This window comes from Microcaecilia unicolor, chromosome 7 (genome assembly GCF_901765095.1).
Source record: "Microcaecilia unicolor chromosome 7, aMicUni1.1, whole genome shotgun sequence".
Lineage (NCBI taxonomy): Eukaryota > Metazoa > Chordata > Amphibia > Gymnophiona > Siphonopidae > Microcaecilia > Microcaecilia unicolor.
In genome coordinates, this window is record NC_044037.1 from 276927886 (window position 1) to 276949479 (window position 21594).

The 21594-nt window shown below is 45.8% G+C and overlaps 1 protein-coding gene across 1 annotated transcript in view; it reads left to right on the top strand.

Moving 5' to 3' along the window:
* The first annotated feature begins 9139 nt into the window (after positions 1-9139).
* LOC115474542 (extended synaptotagmin-3-like) overlaps positions 9140-21594 on the top strand; it is a 161736-nt gene continuing 149281 nt past the window's right edge. Inside the window, exon 1 of the mRNA XM_030210044.1 lies at positions 9140-9679. Coding sequence (XP_030065904.1) covers positions 9365-9679 — 315 coding nt within the window. The 5' untranslated portion in view covers positions 9140-9364. The remainder of the gene's footprint in view (positions 9680-21594) is intronic.

Genomic DNA, 21594 nt, shown 5'->3' on the forward strand with positions numbered 1-21594 from the left:
TGATAAAATAAGGGTTCTGAACAAGTGAGTAAGGGTTAGGAGTTGAAAGCAGCATCAAAAAGTTGGGCTTTCAGCTTAGGTGAAGACGGCCAGAGATGGAGCTTGACGTACCGGCTCAGGAAGTCTATTCCAGGCATATGGTGCAGCAAGATAAAAGGAATGGAGTCTGGAGTTAGCAGTGGAGGAGAAGGGTGCAGATAAGAGAAATTTACCCAGTGAACGGAGTTCCTGGGGAGGAATGTAGGGAGAGATGAGAGTGGAGAGGTACCGAGGAGCTGCAGAGTGAATGCACTTATAGGTCAATAAAAGGAGTTTGAACTGTATGCGGAAACTGTATTCTCTCTGCCCACTTCCCCTACCACACATGCACATCTGCTTCCTGCATAATAGTCCAAATGCCCCTCATTTTGGTACTGTAGGATCATCACTCCGTGGTTGCTCCCCTATTATCCTATATCTCTTACACTCCCACCCCCACTCCTAGTGAAACACTACGGTGGCCTTCTAGGCCTGAGGAAGCAAGATGAGCCTCTCCATTAAGCCCAATTGATAGTCTCTCTGATGCCCAGGTGATCAGAAGCAAACGCAGGCACAAGAGGCTGTTAGCACCATACTAGTGCCTGGGTTTGCTACTGCCCCATGATCAGAGCCCCCAAGCGCGTGAAACAATGTGCTTGCAGGCTCTGAATGCAACTAGCATGCAAATGCATGCAAAACACAGGGCTCTTAGCACAAGTAGCATGCAAATGCATGCCAAATGTATTCCTCCCCAATGATCAGCAAGCAGCGCGCCAAACATTGACGCACTGTCTGCAGCAAGCCCTCCGCCAGCTCGGAGCTGGCGTTAGGGTTTGCAGACCATTGGGGAGGAATGGTGAGCCCTGTCCAGCATGCATTTGCATGCTAGCAGGCCCTCCCATTCCCCCCAATGCAGCCGCCCCCCCCCCCCCCCCACAGGAGAAGAACCCCGACCCGCCCCCCCCCCCCCCCCAGTGACATGGGGTTTGGAACAGGCAGGGCTTTCGATCATCTGCCCATGAGTTTTATTTATTTTATTTATTTGCTGCATTTGTACCCCACATTTTCCCACCTATTTGCAGGCTCAATGTGGCTTACATTATATAGCAATGGCATCACCCTTAACAGAGTAAGAGGTTCAGCATATTGTTACAGATTCATGTGCAAGAAATCAGATAAATAGGGTCAGTAGAATGATAATACATAACATATAAGTGAGAGCAGGTTAAGATATAATGTTCAATAATGATAATATGATTAAAATAATCAAATTAGAAGGGATCTGTATTAGTTGGTTCTGGTATAGATTAGGAATCAAGTCATTAAGGAGGATTCTTTGAACAGGTACGTCTTCAGTAACTTCCGGAAGGTTGTCAAGTCGTGTGCTGTTTTTATAGTATTCGGTAGGTATGTGAAGTTAGATGCGTGTATTGATTTGTATTTAAGTCCTCTGCAATTGGGGTAGTGGAGGCTTAGGAAAGTACGTGATGAACTTTTGGTATTTCGTGCCGGTAAGTCAATTAGGTCAGACATGTATGATGGGGCCTCTCCATGAATGATTTTATGAGTTAAGGTGAGTTGGTAAACTGGGATCAGTAGGTGAAAGACAGCTTAGAATTTGCTTCATGCCTGAGACTGGGAAACACTATCCTTTACAATAGTCTGCTTGGTCTAGACTAAAATGTACAAGACCAACATGGAACTGCATTATCAATGCCCAGTTTGGGGTTTTGTGCCTCCTAGACACTGTCAGTGCTTCTGCCCCCTCCTTCCTACTGGTAGTGATAGGCCTGGTGAGAACTCACGTGGTAGCATCTTAGTAGCACAAGATCTGCTTTGCAGCTTCCACCACCTAGTAAAAGCTGCATTGCAGCAGTAGGTGGGCTGACACTGTCTAGAACTTTGCTGGTCCAATGTAGAAGTCAGGGCGGTGAAACGTTTGCTCTCAGTGGGTCACAATAGGCAAGAATTGTCATCTAACAAGGCAGGTAACTGAATGCTAAGTACATAAGTATTGCCATACTGGGAAAGACCAAAGGTCCATCGAGCCCAGCACCCTGTTTCCAACAGTGGCCAATCCAGGTCACAAATACCCGGCAAGATCCCCAAAATGTACAAAACATTTTATACTGCTTATCCCAGAAATAGTGGATTTTCCCCAAGTCCATTTAATAACGGTCTATGGACTTTTCCTTTAGGAAGCCGTCCAAAACCTTTTTTAAACTCCGCTAAGCTAACCCCAGGACAGACACACGTTATTCACTTTAAAGTTCACATTGGATTTATTGTGTTCTCTGCTACTCTAGAGAACTCTCTGGTGTCCAGCTGGTATCAGCTGCAGAGTCCTGTGGAGCTGCTGAGCATCAGGCTGAGAGAACAGTTCTGGAGATCCATAAATCTGTTCATTCTAGAGCAGGGGTTCTCAACCCAGCCCTCAGGACACACCTAGCCAATCAGGTTTCAGGATACCCACAACGACTATGCACGAGAGATATGTTTAATACAGTCTTGATATGCTGCCTTTCTTAAAAGAAATAAACCAAAGTGGTGTACAATTATAAACTACAAAGCAGAATGAAAGGAATAGCAATAACTGGACAGGAAAGAAGAAAAAAAAAAGACCATAGGCCCCTCACAAAGCTGCTGACCAGACATAGGCGCCCCATATAAGAGGCTTTGGGAGGCTAAGCCTCCCCAGACCAACCGTGACCTTCTTCCCCTGCTGCCCCCACAAGCGCAGGGCTCCTTCCCTCCCGACTCAGCTCCCCAACTGGCAGCCCGACTCCTCTCCACTTTATTCTTTGACATATGATACATATCTAATATCTAAATTTAATAAAAGGTATTAATTGTGACTATTTTATTTTTGCTTATTTTTTTTCTGTGTGTTGTCAGACAATTACGGATGGAAGCTCCGCCCCTGGCCCCACCCCTAACCCCACCCCCTTTAGCCTCCTCAGTTGGGCAACGCTCCAATAGGCCAACTGACTAACCACTCAAAGGGAAAGCCAGCAAAAACCAGTGTGTTAAAGGGCAGCATGAAACGTAAGGCAGGTTTATTCATTTCTAACTTCAGAGGGAAGGCTTTTCCAAAGGGAAGGTGCAGGACAGAAGAAAGCTGAATGTCTGGTGGATTCAAGAGGGGAGCAGTAAAGAGGAGGGGTGGAGGGTCGGTTAGAAAAGGCTGAGCGAAGTGAACACAACGGGGTATGATGACCGAAGATAGATAAGCAGGGGAACCTGAATAAAGAACCTTCTGAGCCATTGTTAAGATTTTGTGCTGAACCTGAAACTGAATAGGCAACCAGTGAAACTGAGCAAGGAGAGGGGAAGCATGATCATAACGGTGAGCCCGATCTAAAAGTCTGTTTGCGGTATTTTGAACTGTTTGTAACTGTTTCAGTGAGTAAAGGGGAAGCCCAGACAGAATAATATTGCAATAGTCGATACATGAGGCGAGGAGTGGCCTAGTGGTTAGGATGTTGGACTTTGGTCCTGGGGAACTGAGGAACTGAGTTTGATTCCCGGCACAGGCAGCTCCTTGTAACCTTGGGCAAGTCACTTAACCCTTCATTGCCCCATGTAAGCCGCATTGAGACTGCCATGAGTGGGAAAGCGCAGGGGACAAATGTAACAAAAATAAAATAGATACTATTGGAGATTCTACATGGAATGTTGCTACTATTGGAGATTCTACATGGAATGTTGCTATTCCACTAGCAACATTCCATGTAGAAGGCTGCACAGGCTTCTGTTTCTGTGAGTCTGATGTCCTGCACGTACGTGCAGGACGTCAGACTCACAGAAGCAGAAGCCTGCGCGGCCACATTGGTGATCTGCAAGGGCCGACTTCTACATGGAATGTTGGAATAGCAACATTCCATGTAGATTCTCAAATAGTAGCAACAGTGGAGGAGTGGCAATGTGGTACAGGGTGGTGGACTTTGGTCCTGGGGAACTGAGGAACTGAGTTTGATTCCCGGCACAGGCAGCTCCTTGTGACTCTGGGCAAGTCACAACCCTCCATTGCCCCATGTAAGCCGCATTGAGCCTGCCATGAGTGGGAAAGCGCAGGGTACAAATGTAACAAAAAAAAAAATAAATGCAAAATAGCACAGGAAGAGTCATCCAAACAGGGGCACAAAGAACGAATGAGCCACAGAGAAAAGAAACAGGATTTAACAGTGGAGGAAATGTGAGAAGTAAAAGAGAGCTTAGGATTGAGTAGCACTCCAAGATATTTCATAGAGTCCACAAGTAATAGAGGAAGGAGCGCAGGTCTGTAATTTGGGAAAGGCTCAAGAATAATTTATGTGAAAAAAGACAGGAATCAATCGCCTCTAAACAATTCTGCAAATGGCGCAAATCAGGAGAGAACGGATTCTGATGGAATACTAAGAGAATGTCGTCTGCACACATATAGAAACGCACTGAATGTGACTGCATTGGTTAGCTTAGCGGGGTTTAAAAAAGGTTTGGATGGCTTCCTAAAGGAAAAGTCCATAGACCATTATTAAAATGGACTTGGGGAAAATCCACTGCTTATTTCTGGGATACAACCAGAACAAGGTGGTAGAGGTACAATTACTTGATCACTAAATTGATATGTTGCGGGGAAGTCTCATACAGTCACTTTAGGCAAAAGGCTTATACCCATCTGGTGTGCCTACTTTATGTGACAACTCTAATCACTGACAACCCCCTGCCATCCATACCTATTTTTATATTTTTTTACGTCTGCTGATAACGTCCAAACTGAAAAACTTCTTGTGCAATTAAGTGACCAAGGTGAATTCAGTGGAAGCTTTCTTATTTGCTATAAACTGAACATTAAACACGTATCTCTGTGCGTATCATTGAGCGATCCCAGGAGTTCTTACTATCCCGACAAGTGCCTGCTTCGCTCTTGTGCTTTGCCAAGGGACAGTCCTGTAAATACAAAAACTCTTTTTGCCTAAAGTGACTGTATGAGACTTCCCCGCAACATATCAATTTAGTGATCAAGTAATTGTACCTCTACCCAGGGGCGTAGCTACGGGTGGGCCTGGGTGGGCCCAGGCCCACCCAATTTCAGCTCAGGCCCGCCCACCGAAGCGTGCGCACACACTGTGCAGCGGCGTAGCGACCACGGCAGAAACGGCACCCGCTCGCTCTAGCTCAGCTGAGCTGATCTCTCCAGGGCAGGCTCCAGCCTGATTTCGGCTCAGGCCCGCCTGCCCGCCCACCGACCCACCCACGTGGCAAGCGCACACACTGCAGCAACGTACCACGTCGCGCAGTCATGGCCATCCGCTCAGGGCCGGCTCAGCTGATCTCTCCAGCAGACTCATCCCGCCTACCGTTGGCTCGGGGGGGGGGGGGCGCAGGAAAATGCACTCGTTGCAGCAGGTCCCGTCACGGCCGTGCAGCGCGTCGTAGTTCCCTCCATCCATATGATCCTACGCGGTAGTACTTTATGACGTGGCTGCTGTGCGCGGCGGTGTGCTCCGCTCGCATCTGAGGGCAGGCTAAAAAAAATATAGCTGCAGGTGCACGCAGGCCGTGTTGAGTATTGAACTAGAGCCTCAGCCTGGCCCTGCGGAAAATGGAAAGGTTTGAGTCCGAGTGAGATCATTTGAGAATCAAGTTCCTGCCAGTGCCAGCCCAGCAGGTAATACAATTGTATATGCTTTTTTTTTTTTTAAATCATAATTATATATATATATATATTGCCCACCCATATTATCTCTGGGCCCAGCCAAAATGTCAGGTCTGGCTACGCCACTGCCTCTACCACTTTGTTCTGGTTGTGTTTCTATACACGTTGAAGGTAGAGCGCCATTGGGATTTTGACAGTATTTCTGGGATAAGCAGCATAAAACGTTTTGAACTTTTGGGGGATCTTGCCAGGTATTGGTGACCTGCATTGGTCACTATGCTGAGTTTGATGGACCTTTGGTCTGTCCCAGTATGGCAATACTTATGTACTTATCTAAAGAAGCTAACAGGTTAAGAAAAAAGTTTAAAAAGAAGAGGGGAAAAAATAGATCCCTGGGGAATTCCAGATGCAAGGGGACAGAAATTAGAAGAAGAAGGAACAGCTACCTGAAAAGAGCGTTCGGAAAGAAAGGAGGTAAACAGGGGTGTGCTGGTAAATTTTTAACAACAGGCTCTTTCTCCGGACATAGACAGCTCTGCAGTTGGAAGGGCCAGGGGTGGCCGGGGGGGGGGGGGGGGGGGGGGGAGAAACACTTGCCTCTCTCTCCTCCCTCCCTTCGTGTGGGCACGCTAGGCATACTTTTGCTGGCAGCCAATAAATGGACTGCCACCACTCCCAACCTCTTGCTCTGAGCAGCATGCTGGAACTTCTCTCACATGCTGGAGAAGTCCCAGCCTGCTGCCCAGAGCAGGAAACAAGGAGCGGGGAGCAGCAGTAGTCTATTTACTTGGCTGGCAGGGCTCAGCATCCCCACTAGCAAAGTAAAAGATAATTCAGCAGGGAGCCCAAGCCCACATTTTGGGAGCCAGTTGTTAAATTTTGTTAAAGTAGCCATGGAGGGCCCTACTTTAACAACCGGCTCCCAAAATTCTTAAAAACTTAACAACCGGCTCTTGCGAGCCTGTGAGAGCCTGCTCCAGCACACCACTGGAGGTAAACCAGTGGAGCACAGTACCTGAAGTCCCACAGGCAGAGAGTCACTGGAGAAGAAGGGCATGGTTGACCAGATCAAAGGCTGCAGTAGGATCTAGCGAAACTAACAGGACACAGCGGAAGTACCTCATCAAATGTATTTCATTGTGGATATCCTGAAAACCTGACTGCTATTTTTGGCTAGGTAATTTGTCCCCAGGTTGATTTCAACATCAACTTTAGAAACCTTACTCTCTTCTCTGATCCAACTCTGTATCCTGATGGCTGTGGATCCTGGAAGGCATTTTACTTGGTTGGGACCCATAGATTATTCTCCCAAGTTAATGGAGTCCCCTAGTAGCAAGAATGTTCTGTTTTGAGCTGTTTTTCCAACAATACTAGGACTAGAGGGCATGCAATGAAGCTACTAAGTAGTAAATTTAAAATGAATCGGAGAAAATATTAATATTTATTAACATGGACTTGGGAAAATCCACTGCTTATTTCTAGGATAAACAGCATAAAATCTGTTTTGCTGTTCTGGGATCTTGCCAGGTACTTGTGACCTGGATTTGGCCACTGTTGGAAACAGGATACTGGGCTTGATGGACCTTCAGTCTGTCCCAGTATGACAATGCTTATATTCACATGTTCTTATTCAATTCAATTCTTGTATAAAGCTAATATCCCCTTTCCAGGGTTCAGTGCGGTTTACATTCTAGGTAAGACAAAAGCAGATACTAGCGTTAGTGTGAGATATGGGGCTTTAACACAAGGTGTGAGGAGTAAAAGGTTAACACGTGAGGATGCATGTCTTTTCCTTCTCATTATTAAGAGAATACGGGACCCACAACTTTTTTTCTAGTTTCCTTGAAGGGGATGGGTTAAAAGAAAACAAAACAAAAAAAAAAAAGCCAGGGATGAGGCGCTGAGGGGAAGGTGTGCTAGAAGACTAAAATGAGAAATGGTGAGAATTTGATTAGTTTATAGCAGAATACCATTCCAGCGCATGCCCATAATGTATATTCATGCAACTCCCAGTGTGCTGATAAATCAGTGCTTTTCAATCTTTTTGTGGCTGTGACCCCATGATCACAGCCATATAAAATTGTGTGACCTCCCCCCCCCCCCCCCCCTGGTGCAGAATAATGATATTGTGCATGCAAATCTGAGTGCCAATGCAAATTTTTTGCGCACACAAAATATAGCTGCTGCTAGCACAGATCTGCTGCACATGCATCCAGCATGTCCTCCCCATGTGAGTGCACATTTTGGACTAGATTCAATAAACAATTATGAAAAAACAGCACCGAAAAAAATTGGCATAGAGCACTATTCGATGAACAGTGGTCAGAGTTGTGCCCCATTTATAGGATAGTGCTTAGAGCCGATTTCCATGCAAACTTTGGTCACAAAAATGTACGTCAGCTAAAACCTGGTGAGTAAGTTAGGTGCAGATCCCCCAAATTCTAGAACATTGGATGCATCTAGTGAGAACAACCATGCCTTGCCCACGCCCCTTACCATGGCCATGCTACCTTTTGGGTTGCACACCATGAGTTTTGTGCGCATAGGGTTATAGAATATCATGCACGTGCAACTTCCGAGGCCAATTCTTGGCATTAAGTGGCTCATTAGCAAATAAGATGCACAGACATCTCAGAAGCGCATACAAAATTCTGTACATATCTTTTAGTGCCATATATAGAATCTGGGGGTTTATGCACACAGCATATTTACACACTTGGGAGCAACATGTTTTATTTACACCCGTGTTACGAAATTGCGTGCCAAACTATAGTGCATGGCTCTAAGGAAAGGTTACTGCATTGGCCCATGAGTTAACTATTCTGCATTGTCATGCCCCACACTTGTGTTTTCTGAATATGAGTAATCATGCATCCATATCGTATAGTTTGTAAAGAATTAACCCTAGACCTGAGTTGTACATTTTGTAAAGCAGATGTTATTTATGTTCTTTGAATGGTTTCACTTCTGATTTATTTTGTACAGAAGTAATGTAGGGGGGAATGCTCCTCCCCTACTTGAGCTGTATTCTGGGGAGTCCTAGACCTGGCCTGTATGTATCTTCTGAATTGCAGAAATGCCGCTCTCTGTGTTGTATTTTCCCTATGACATTTGCTGAATGTGGTATTTGACTCCTGCTGTTTTCTGGATGGAGCGATCGGGTTTCCATTTTTGCATCTGCCAATATATGGTGTGCATATTCTGTAGGTAAGTGTAGTCCCCACTCCTGTCCTTATAGTCTATCCAGAAGTGACATTTGTAGCTTTGCTATAGATTCAGCAAGAGGAGGATGACCCGCCCCCTGGGCTGGATATGAAAGTATTACACTGGTGTGTTAAACACGGTGTCTCCCTGCAGCTGTATATGAAGTATCTTACAGGTGTGCTTCCCCCACTCCAGACCGCGCTTCTTTGGAGGGACTCGCCGAAGACTGGGCCAGGCGCGCGCCGCCCTCGTGCTGCTGAGCTTCAGGGGCGCCTCCCAGTGCGCAGGTGCAGTGCCGTACAGTACAATACAGTAAGGGGCGGGGCGGGGGCGGGACGCTCTCACCTGGGCTCCCAGGGCTGGAGCAGGAAGGAAGGAAAGGAAGCCACATACCAGCGCCAAGACTCAGAGCAATTGCGGCGCCACCATGAGGGATAAAACGCCGGCAGCGAGAGCGGCTGCCCTTTAGTGTGAGCCAGCAGCAGGAGCATCGCCAAGAGGAGCATGGAAACAGCCCCGAAAGCCAAGCAAGAGCCGGGGGAGTCCCCCGGGGAGAAGGAGCACACGGTAGCCCTGAACCAGCTCACGCTGGAGGTGCTCTCCTACCTGGTCCGGGCGTCTCTCTGCCTGATCCCCGTCTACCTGGTCGGCTACCTGGGCTTCAGCGTCAGCTGGGTGCTGATCGGGCTCTTCCTGTGGATGTGGTGGAAGAAGAACAAGAACTGGAAGCAGTCGCGCCTGGCCGCCGCCTACGAGCTTTTGGAAGACGAGGTGGGAGCCATCAGCAGGGGGCTGCAAGTCCAGCAGCTGCCGGCCTGGGTGAGTAAAAGCTGGGGGGATCCCGCCGGGTCCGGGCGGCTCCCTTTGAACCGATCGCTTGGGGAAAAGTGCAGTGCGCAGCCAGACAAAACTGAGGGACGCTGTCACTTTAGTTTGAAGTTTAAATTTGCTTTAGAAGTTCCAGAGTTTAACTGGGTGGTGCAGAATGATCTGAAATCCAGAAATTTCTGTTCCCCAATGTAAGTACTTTGTTGGATTCAAGTGTGTGTGTTATTAGAAAACTTTGTGGGTAACTAAAGTTGTATTCCTTCCTGGATCTAAGGGATCTGGTTATTCGTTTTTTGTTTTTAAATGATCTTAATGAATAATTACAATTTCTGAGAGAGAGAGAGAGAGAGCAAATCAATGTTGATGAATTCTCCCTGCTTTTTTTCCCACCCGTTTTTGGACACTTGACCTCTTCCTCCTGTATTTTTTTGCATACTGTGGTTGTTTGTTGAGAGCAGACCTAATTGGTACCTAAAAGTTAAAATAACTTCCGGAGAGGTAGCACAAATGACAGAACATCTGCCGTTTCCCCCAGTCAGAGTACTGAAAATGAATATGAGTTTATCTTGTTGGGCAGACTGGATGGACCGTACGGGTCTTTATCTGCCGTCATTTACTATGTTACTATGTTACACTGTTCCTGAATGATTGTAATGTAAACAGAACGTTTGCACCTTTCAAGAAGGTGTCGTTTGGATGACTGCGTTCTCTGTTTTTCAAACAAAGAGTAATCCCTCCTTTGTAAAAGATTAACTCTTCAAAAGCAAGTTATTATGCTTATTTCAGGAAATAATATTTTTGTATGGTAATTTGCACACTCCTACTAATTTTCATCAGACTGCATGGTAATACAGTTAGACAGGTGTCAGCTCACCTCCGCTTTCTCCCTCTTTGAATGTGTGGAGGTCCTATACGTGAGCAGAGCCCCTTTAATCGTGTACTGGTGCTCTGATACTAACATGAGATGCCTTAATGTCATGAGTCCTAACCTGGTTCCTGAAGTGTATGAAGAATACCAAGTATTATAAAAGCCACCCTTTTATGGACCATAAATGTAAATCTGTTTACATTTCAAGAAAGTTCAATGTGTCCCTGGGCACAGTAACCATTGTATCAAATCTTCATTGGTGTTATTATTAAACAGTACTTCTAGGGCATGTGATTTAGAGATCAAAAAAATGAACCCTTGCCCTGCAAACTGGTGCTAGTTTATTTAAACTTATGGCTATTTTACTGTTCTTTAGGGAGCACGTTACCGATAAAACTTATCTATCAGTATCAAAGGGGGAGTAAATATTCAGCTGCCGGTGGTCAATGTTTTTCTGGCCAGTGCTAGAATTATACCTGGATATTGAATGCTGGAGCCCTATCAAGGTTTATGTGGCTGGCTATCTCTTATCTAGTTAAGCACAATATTCAGTGCCCTTAGTGACACTGGATAAAGATAGGACTGCGTCTTATGTGGTCTGATTTGTCTGGTTAATTTAGGCAGTTAAGGGGTTCTTTTAATAAGGTGCGCTGAAAAATGGCCTGCGCTGGTGTAGACGCGTGTTATTGGACGCATGCAAGTCCATTTTTCAGCGCACCTTCAAAAAAGGCCTCTTTTTTGGGGGGCTGAAAATGGACGTGCGGCGAAATAAAAATTGGCGCACATCCATTTTGGGCCTGAGACCTTATCGCCACCCATTAACTTACCGGTAAGGTCTCGGGCATTAACCAGGTGGTAATTGTCAGTGCACATACACTGCTGATTACCACCTGGTTAGCGCCATGCGCTAGACAATAAAAAGTATTTTCTGCCACGCATGTTGGACGAGCGTAAAAAAATGGAATTACCGCCTGGGGCTCACAGTAGCCGGGCGGTAGTTCCAAATTGATGCACGTTGGACTCGCATAGGTACCTTACGTTCCTTAGCAAAAGGACCCGTAAGTGCTGAAGTAAGTAACTTCCGCAAATCTCTGAAAACCTACCTCTTTAACAAGGCCTACCACGAAAACCCATAACTAACTAGACCACAACATCCATCCACTTTTATCAGATTGTATCTTTCTATAACTACCTGACCAATTCCTCTTGTTATCCTTGACTTCTTTGTAACACCAATTGTATTCTTTACCCTGGCATGGCGACGCCATATCAGGTCTTTGTAAGCTACATTGCAAATAGGTGGGAAAATACAAGTGCAATAAATAAATAAATAGTTAACCGCATAAGTGCCAACTGCACCCCGGATCATCAACAAAATATCCAGATTAAGTGTAACGGAGTATCAGAGGGATAGTTCCGTCCAAGCAATTTAACTGGCCAGGCCTCTCCTTCCTGCTTAAATCACTTTGCATATCAACTCATTCATCCAGGGGTGTTCAACCTTGGCCCTCAGTGGCCGGAATCCAGTCGGGGGGGGGGGGGGGTTTCCAGGATTTTCCCGATGAATACACGTGAGATTTATTTGCATGCACTGCCTCCATTGTATGCAAATAGATGACCTGCATATCCATAGTGCAAGTCTTGGAAACCTGACCTGGCGAGGGCCATGGTTTAGACACCCCTGCCTTAATCTCCGTTATTCCCTGGAAATTCGTATTACTTTTCCACCTTAAACGTAACAGAAGAATCGACACGTGGATTAAGCTGAAATATAACATAGAAGGTTCTGTCCGCTTGGTGCTTTCTCCCCAACAACAATAACAGAATACGTATATACCGTCTATACCTGGAGCTCAGGATCTGTTTACAATAAAATGTCAAGAAGCTTAGCTGAGATTGGGTGGCAGAGCTGGTGGTGGGAGGGGGGGATGGTGGTGGGCAGACTTATACGGTCTGTGCCAGAGTCGGTGGTGGGAGGCGGGGCTGGTAGGTGGGAGGCGGGCATAATGCTGGGCAGACTTATACGGTCTGTGCCAGAGTCGGTGGTGGGAGGCGGGGCTGGTAGGTGGGAGGCGGGCATAGTGCTGGGCAGACTTATACGGTCTGTGCCAGAGTCGGTGGTGGGAGGCGGGGCTGGTAGGTGGGAGGCGGGCATAGTGCTGGGCAGACTTATACGGTCTGTGCCAGAGTCGGTGGTGGGAGGCGGGGCTGGTAGGTGGGAGGCGGGCATAGTGCTGGGCAGACTTATACGGTCTGTGCCAGAGTCGGTGGTGGGAGGTGGGGCTGGTGGCTTTACTCATACTACCCTCTTGTGTCTGAGAATTATTTTGCCAATAAAGTCGCCTTATACCATACTGGAGTTTTGTTGTCTCTGACTTTGATCACCTGCGGTGGGACCGGCCTCTTTTGCTTCTCAGAACAGTTCGGAATCCTGCTATGTTGGTTGTCATGATTCTTAGGCCTTTTGTATACTAAAGTGTGGTACTGGTTTGCAGTTACCACATGTTAATTGCTGAAATTAATGCACAGAAGCCACCAAACCTCAGCATTATCTGAGTTGCCAGCCATTTCCTATTGAAGTAACAGAGAAAGTTTAACGTGTGATAATTGCAGATAAGGTGATGTGGTTAGCTACACCTATGCAGGTGGTATTAACTATGTTGTATTATCTGCCACATTAACACATGTGGTAACAACCTGTAAGGCTTTGTCCCCATCCATTCTCTGTCCTGTTCTCTCTGTTAATGTTTTATTTTTATATTTTAGATTTTGCTCACACCTTTTTCAGTAGTAGCTCAAGGTGAGTTACATTCAGGTACACTGGATATTTCTCTGTCCCAGGAGGGCTCACAATCTAAGTTTGTACCTGAGGCAATGGAGGGTTAAGTGACTTGCCCAAGATCACAAGGAGCAGTAGTGGGATTTGAAGCGACCACCTGTGGATTGCAAGAGCGGTGTTCTAACCACTAGGCTACTCCTCCACTAACAACACTCCATGTAAAAGTCAGCCCTTGCAGATCACCAATGTGGCCGCGCAGGCTTCTGCGAGTCTGACGTGCAGGACGGCAGACTCACAGAAACAGAAGCCTGCGCAGCCTTCTACATAGAATGTTGCTAGTGGAATAGCAACATTCATTCCATGTAGAATCTCAACTAGTAGCAACATTCCAGAATCTCCAATAGTAGCAACAGCAACATTCCATGTAGAATCTCAAATATTTATTTAGATTTTGCTCACACCTTTTTCAGTAGTAGCTCAAGGTGAGTTACATTCAGGTACTCTGGATATTTCTCTGTCCCAGGAGGGCTCACAATCTAAGTTTGTACCTGAGGCAATGTAGGGTTAAGTGACTTGCCCAAGATCACAAGAAGCAGCAGTGGGATTTGAACTGGCCACCTCTGGATTGCAAGACCAGTGCTCTAACCACTAGGCCACTCCTCCACTCCATGTCATCTGCCATGTTAAGTCACTTTGGGGCCCTTTTACCAAACTACGGTAAAAAGTGGCCTTTAGCACGTCCTTACGTCAATCATTCCCACACGCTGAGGCCATTTTTACCACAGGGGTAAAATGGCTGATTTTTCTATTTTCTGTATTAATGGCCACATACAAATTTTCCCATTAGCGCATGGCCATTAGCGTACGAGCTCCTACTTCCACCTATTTTGTAGGCGGTAAGGGCTCATGCGCTAACCACACACTAATCAGTTAGTGTGCGGCAATGTAGCTACGCTAACCGATTGCTTCAGAGCACGCCTACTCTCCAGATCCAGCCCAGCACAAAATTTGTTTTTATTTTTTTTCGTGCAAGTAGCGTAGTAGTTGCGCCGATCCCCAAAATTACCGTGTGACACCTGAGCGTACCCCACAGACATATTTAGCTGCAGTAAGCATGCACTAGTGCTTAGTAAAAAGGACCCCTTAATAGCTAGTGCAGCGTAGTAAATAGGCCCCTCGGTGTCCTAACGACAGCACTGGTGCCGCTAATCTTCTAGAACATATATTTCTATATAGTATGTAATCTAATTGTTAATGCAGTGGCCTGAGAAACAAGGGAATCAGGTTTGATTCCCGCTGCAGCTTCTTATGTCTCTGGCAAGTCACTTAGCCTTTCATTTCCCCAGGTACAGCATTAGTGCCTCTTCAGAGTAGAGGCGTGGCCTAGTGCTTAGAGCACCAGTCTTGCAATCCAGAGGTGGCCAGTTCAAATCCCACTGCTGCTGCTTGTGATCTTGGGCAAGTCACTTAATCCTCCATTGCCTCAGGTACAAACTTAGATTGTGAGCCCTCCCGGGACAGAGAAATATCCAGTGTACCTGAATGCAACTCACCATGAGCTACTACTGAAAAAGGTGTGAGCAAAATCTAAATACATATAATATGTAAACCTGCTTTGATTGTAACCATGGAAAGGCAGTATATCAGGTCCCATCCCTTCCTCTCTCTGCACAATATGGCTTAATGTCAAATCAGTGCAGTTTAATTTAAAATATTTATAAAATTACATTTAATAAACATGAAACAACATTTCCCTAAGATGGTAGGAACAAATATGTGTTTTCCATCCACATATATAGCCTGACTTGCCCAGTAACTAGGACTGCTTTTACTTCTGCTCTCTCCCTCTACCCTTCCCACCAGCAGCTACATGTTTCCTAACCTGGGGGTCGATGTAAGAAACCATTCTGTAGAGCTGCATGCTCGTGGCTGAGCACACAGTTTCTACCACAAAATTAAAATTGTGTGGTGCAATAAGCTAATGGGATGTTAATTTTAAGCACACAAAACATGGGGGGGGGGGGGGGGGGAAGAGACAAAACCAGTATTTAAACCCCCAAAACTGGCACCAAATTCTTTCGACCAACCCTTCTGCCGCCTCAGACCTGGAAAACATTTCTTATATTGTGCACACGTTAAAGGTCAATGTTTTCTTTCTGTGCATTGCAGAGGAATGCCATATTTTCACGCATATAAGCTGCAGCTAATACTCGTTTTTACATTTTGACTAGAGGGGTCGTTGCTAATACAAGGGTGTGTTTTATACACATTCCTGATTACATAATGAGCAGAGGACAATGCAATGGGAAGTTTATCACAGTACAGCAGCAACACAAAACTCATACGTAAACTTATATGTGTGATTAAATTTTGCTGTGAAACTGAAAGTAGGGGGGAGGAAAATACCTGGCACATGCGCACATAGGTTTTGCGGTAAGCGTGCTCTCGTGTGCATGCCCAGACAAAAACAGAAGTGTCAGCGCACATGGGCACCTGTTCTTCTGTGCCTAAATGCAGTAATACATTGGTTTTCGTTGACTTCGGTTATTGTCTGTTTCGGTTTTCGTCGATTTTTTTCAGTGAACAATTTGCCTCGGATTTCGTCGGCGTGCCCACGTGACCTCACTGCTAATTTTGCGAAAACATAGGGCGACCCACGCGTTCTCCCTCTCAGTGATTCATATGGAAATAATTGCCTCGGTTTGCGTCGGTTTTGGATTTTGCCGATTGTTTTTGGACGGATTATCGACGAAAACCGAGGTACCACTGTATGTGTGTTTTCATTTTTAGTGCTGTGTGGACATGCACACGTGTTCATTGCTTACTATCTGCTTTTAAAACGTACAGTTTGCAGCCATCTACACCTTAACACCCACACTTTAGCATTCGACACAGAATGGCATGTGTGCACACCCGAGCGGCGGCTACTACATAGGTGCAGTTTATGGAGAGGCACATTTACATGAAGGCAGAAAATCCGTGGCTTCTACTAGGGTAGGGCTTATAGTTGTGTGCAAAAATACAGAACTTAATGGCGTCATTACCGTGCATTTTAATGCAGTAATGCGTCCATGTGTACCATGCGAGTTACTGGCTACTGAAAGGGGTTGAACACGAGAATTAACTTGCACGTACATTCCAGGATAACCACACATTTCGACTCATGGTCCCTTTCTGGAGTGGAGGAGTAGCCTAGTGGTTAGTGCAGCGGACTTTGATCCTGGGGAACTGGGTTAAATTCCCACTGCAGCTCCTTCTGACTCTGGGCAAGTCACTTAACCCTCCATTGCCCCAGGTACAAAATAAGTACCTGAATATACAGTGGGGGAAATAAGTATTTGATCCCTTGCTGATTTTGTAAGTGTGCCCACTGACAAAGACATGAGCAGCCCATAATTGAAGGGTAGGTTATTGGTAACAGTGAGAGATAGCACATCACAAATTAAATCCGGAAAATCACATTGTGGAAAGTATATGAATTTATTTGCATTCTGCAGAGGGAAATAAGTATTTGATCCCTCTGGCAAACAAGACCTAATACTTGGTGGCAAAACCCTTGTTGGCAAGCACAGCGGTCAGACGTCTTCTGTAGTTGATGATGAGGTTTGCACACATGTCAGGAGGAATTTTGGTCCACTCCTCTTTGCAGATCATCTCTAAATCATTAAGAGTTCTGGGCTGTCGCTTGGCAACTCGCAGCTTCAGCTCCCTCCATAAGTTTTCAATGGGATTAAGGTCTGGTGACTGGCTAGGCCACTCCATGACCCTAATGTGCTTCTTCCTGAGCCACTCCTTTGTTGCCTTGGCTGTATGTTTTGGGTCATTGTCGTGCTGGAAGACCCAGCCACGACCCATTTTTAAGGCCCTGGCGGAGGGAAGGAGGTTGTCACTCAGAATTGTACGGTACATGGCCCCATCCATTCTCCCATTGATGCGGTGAAGTAGTCCTGTGCCCTTAGCAGAGAAACACCCCCAAAACATAACATTTCCACCTCCATGCTTGACAGTGGGGACGGTGTTCTTTGGGTCATAGGCAGCATTTCTCTTCCTCCAAACACGGCGAGTTGAGTTCATGCCAAAGAGCTCAATTTTTGTCTCATCTGACCACAGCACCTTCTCCCAATCACTCTCGGCATCATCCAGGTGTTCACTGGCAAACTTCAGACGGGCCGTCACATGTGCCTTCCGGAGCAGGGGGACCTTGCGGGCACTGCAGGATTGCAATCCGTTATGTCGTAATGTGTTACCAATGGTTTTCGTGGTGACAGTGGTCCCAGCTGCCTTGAGATCATTGACAAGTTCCCCCCTTGTAGTTGTAGGCTGATTTCTAACCTTCCTCATGATCAAGGATACCCCACGAGGTGAGATTTTGCGTGGAGCCCCAGATCTTTGTCGATTGACAGTCATTTTGTACTTCTTCCATTTTCTTACTATGGCACCAACAGTTGTCTCCTTCTCGCCCAGCGTCTTACTGATGGTTTTGTAGCCCATTCCAGCCTTGTGCAGGTGTATGATCTTGTCCCTGACATCCTTAGACAGCTCCTTGCTCTTGGCCATTTTGTAGAGGTTAGAGTCTGACTGATTCACTGAGTCTGTGGACAGGTGTCTTTCATACAGGTGACCATTGCCGACAGCTGTCTGTCATGCAGGTAACGAGTTGATTTGGAGCATCTACCTGGTCTGTAGGGGCCAGATCTCTTACTGGTTGGTGGGGGATCAAATACTTATTTCCCTCTGCAGAATGCAAATAAATTCATATACTTTCCACAATGTGATTTTCCGGATTTAATTTGTGATGTGCTATCTCTCACTGTTACCAATAACCTACCCTTCAATTATGGGCTGCTCATGTCTTTGTCAGTGGGCACACTTACAAAATCAGCAAGGGATCAAATACTTATTTCCCCCACTGTATGTAAACCGCTTTGAATGTAGTTGCAAAATACCACAGAAAGGCAGTATATCAAGTCCCCCAATTCCCTTCCCTTTCCCTTTCTGCATCGGCTCCCTAGTCCTTGATCTGTTACCCTCTCCATTGTTGTGCACTGGACTGTCTGTCCTTTTTCCCACGTTCCCTACAGTACCATATACCTTGTTGATCTCATTTTAACTCTGCTTTTGTACCTCCTGAGTTTCTACTGTCCTCTGCTAACTTTTTCAGCATCCAAGTGAGGAGTGACTTTATTCTTACTATTATATAACAAAATCAGAAATGCCTGAAGAATTCTATTAAAGTAAAATCAACCTGCCAAGGTGGTGGCTCCCGGGCAGCTGGGGAATGGGGAGAGAGGAGTATGGGACAAAAAGGGCTATTTTTTTGCTTCTTTTTCAGAGACTTAATACTTGTAAAAATGTTTCAGCTGATTTCAAGATGACTCTCTTATCAACAGATACCGCTGCAATGCTAGTAGACATTCCTGGGCCATTATTGCTCACAATTGTACCATTAAGAGGCAATATTCCTCCCCTCCCCCCTTCAGCATTCCATCACATTTACAGATGCATTTTTGTGAGCAGCTGTAATAAACTGCAGAGAAGTATTAATTAACTCGTTTTAGTGGTGCTGTAGCTTTAAGAAGTTGATGATTTGTTTACCCTCTGTTGGGAGGAAACCTTCTCTGGCCAAATCTCCAAACAGGTTTCTCTGTAGAACAGCATTCCTGCATATGTACCTGAAATTATTGCCAGGCTTGTTTCTTGACATTTCCGTTCCAGTTGCTGGTCCGATTCCTTTTTCTTCCTCCTTTTCTTCCTCTTTCTAATGTCTGCTATTGACAAAATTGGTCTGTGCAATATCATTTAAAATGGAATGCTGAAAAAACTAAGCTTCTGTGGTTTGCTGTTGATCAGAGTTTTATACCGGATCAGATTAAATAGTTGGATGGGTCGTGTCATACAAGGCCCTACGCACAAAACTTACTGGGCCAGCACCGTGCGTTTTTCACCGGCTCCAGCTGTTTTAGCAAGCACGGTCTTTAGTGAGTCATGCACAAAGGGGCTTAGCGAGCTTTTTACCATTCGCAGCAGCACACAACGAGAATCATAGGCAAATGAGCTGTTTAGTCTTCAAATGTTCATTGTCAGCGATGCACGGCCATTTTCCGAACGATGCACAGAAGCAGCCCCTGCCTTTTGCGTGGAAATTCTTACGGGTGGTCAGGAGCTGTCATTGCATGAGAGTAACCTGTCGGCGGAGCAGACTGGTTGGTATTTTTCGGAGGCTCGGATGGCCCTTGATGTTCAGCAGGGTTCGGAGGGTCCTTGATGCGCAGCAGTGGGAGAGTCAGATGGAGAGGGGAGAGAGGATCAGACTCTGCTTTTGAAAGTGACGGTGAGCTGCCCACCCCCGGCACTGCCTAGCAGAATCGTAGCTGGGGGGGCCGATCGCACCAAAAAGATTTCGGACTGGTGCCATGAAATGTCCACTTTTGTACAAACCTGATCTCCTCCAATACCCTGTAGCACCTTGCATGCCAAGTACACATGGTTTTCATACACACAGCTTGCATGCATGCATGAAAGCCTTGTGTAACACTTGCAGTTCTCTGTTCTCCTTCTCCTCGCCTATCCCCTCATAAGTGCTGCTATCAGTCTTCCCCCTTATGCCCCTGATCAGTGCCGCACCCCAGAAATCTGCTCCTCCTGTCCCTGATCACTAATCATGAGACGGTTTCCAAGCGGTTCTTTGCTGTTTCTGCCAAATCTGATAGGTCAGGTAGGGACTTTCTGGAACGTAAGAGTAGCCATACTGAGTAAGACCAATTGTCCATCTAGCCCAGTATCCTGCTTTCCAAACAGTGACCAAGCCAGGTCACAAGTACCTGGCAGAAACCCAATTAGCAGCAACATTCCATGTCACCAATCCTGGGGCAAGCACTTGCTTCCCCATCTGTGGCGCAGCCACGGGTGGGCCTGGTGGGCCGGGGCCCACCCACTTAGGGCTCAGGCCCATCCAACAGTAGCACATGGTAATGAAAATGCTGCTCTCCACAATACTGGCACCTTCGCATGTTCAGTTTTCAATGCATGCCTGCTGCAGACTATCAAGGTGGAAACTGGAGAGAAGCATTTTCCCACCAGCTGAGACATTTTTTTGATGTGGGGGTGGGAGACAGAACATTTGGTGCCCACCCACTTCTTGCCTAGGCCCACCCAAAATCTGCTGTCTGGCTACGCCCCTGTTCCCCATGTCTGTCTCAATAGCAGACTATAGACTTTTCCTCCAGGAACTTGTCCAAACCTTTTTTTTTTTTAACCCAGATATGCTAACCGCTGTTACTACATCCTCCGGCAAAGAGTTCCAGAGCTTAACTATTCATTGAGTAAAAAAATATTTCCTTCTATTTGTTTTAAAGGTATTTCCATGTAACTTCCTTGAGTGTCCCCTAGTCTTTGTACTTTTGGAACAAGTAAAAAAATCGATTTACTTCCACTCGTTCTACACCATTCAGGATTTTGTGGAGCTCAATCATATCTCCTCTCATCTGTCTCTTTTTACAAGCTGAAGAGCCCTAATCTCTTTAGCCTTTCCTCATACGAGGATAGCAAAGCAAGTTGTGGCACGCGCCGCCAATTTAAAGCGTACGCATTGGTGATCGTACACGTTTCACGTCTGAGAATGGAGTAGCCCTGCTGAAGCCCGTCTCAGGCTTGTGTCCGTAGGAGGACTTGAGTATTTTGTAAGTACTTAAAAAAGCTTTAATTGTGAATGTTTATAGTATTGATAATTATAGGAATGTGCTACATTTAGGTTTATGTGGCTCATGGTTTAGAACTAGATGTGTGTGTGTGTGTGTGTGTGTGTGTGTGTGGTTGTAGGTCCCCTTCTGAGGAAGCGGAAGCGAAACCCAGTCAGGGTTAAGGGGTTGGCTTGTTATAGCACGATGAGAGAGAATTTCAGGAGCGTGTTCACAGGATCACAAAATCACGGGAGCTATCCCCAAGGGAAGTAAACCTCTATATGTACCTGAATCAGTTATATTATTTATATCATTTATATTGTGTATTTATTTGTTGCATTTGTATCCAACATTTTCCCACCTTTTTGCAGGCTCAATGTGGCTTACATTATGCCGTAATGGCGATTGCCATTTCTGGAAAGAGAAATACAAAGTAGTATTACATTTAAAGTTCATAAATGTTAAAATATAAAGTAAGTTAGATAAACGGTACATTTCAGGCGTGAGAGATAAGGGGGTAATGCATTAATGTTCATTAGTGACAAATTGATTGAAGCTAACAGGTATAGAGAGTTCGATT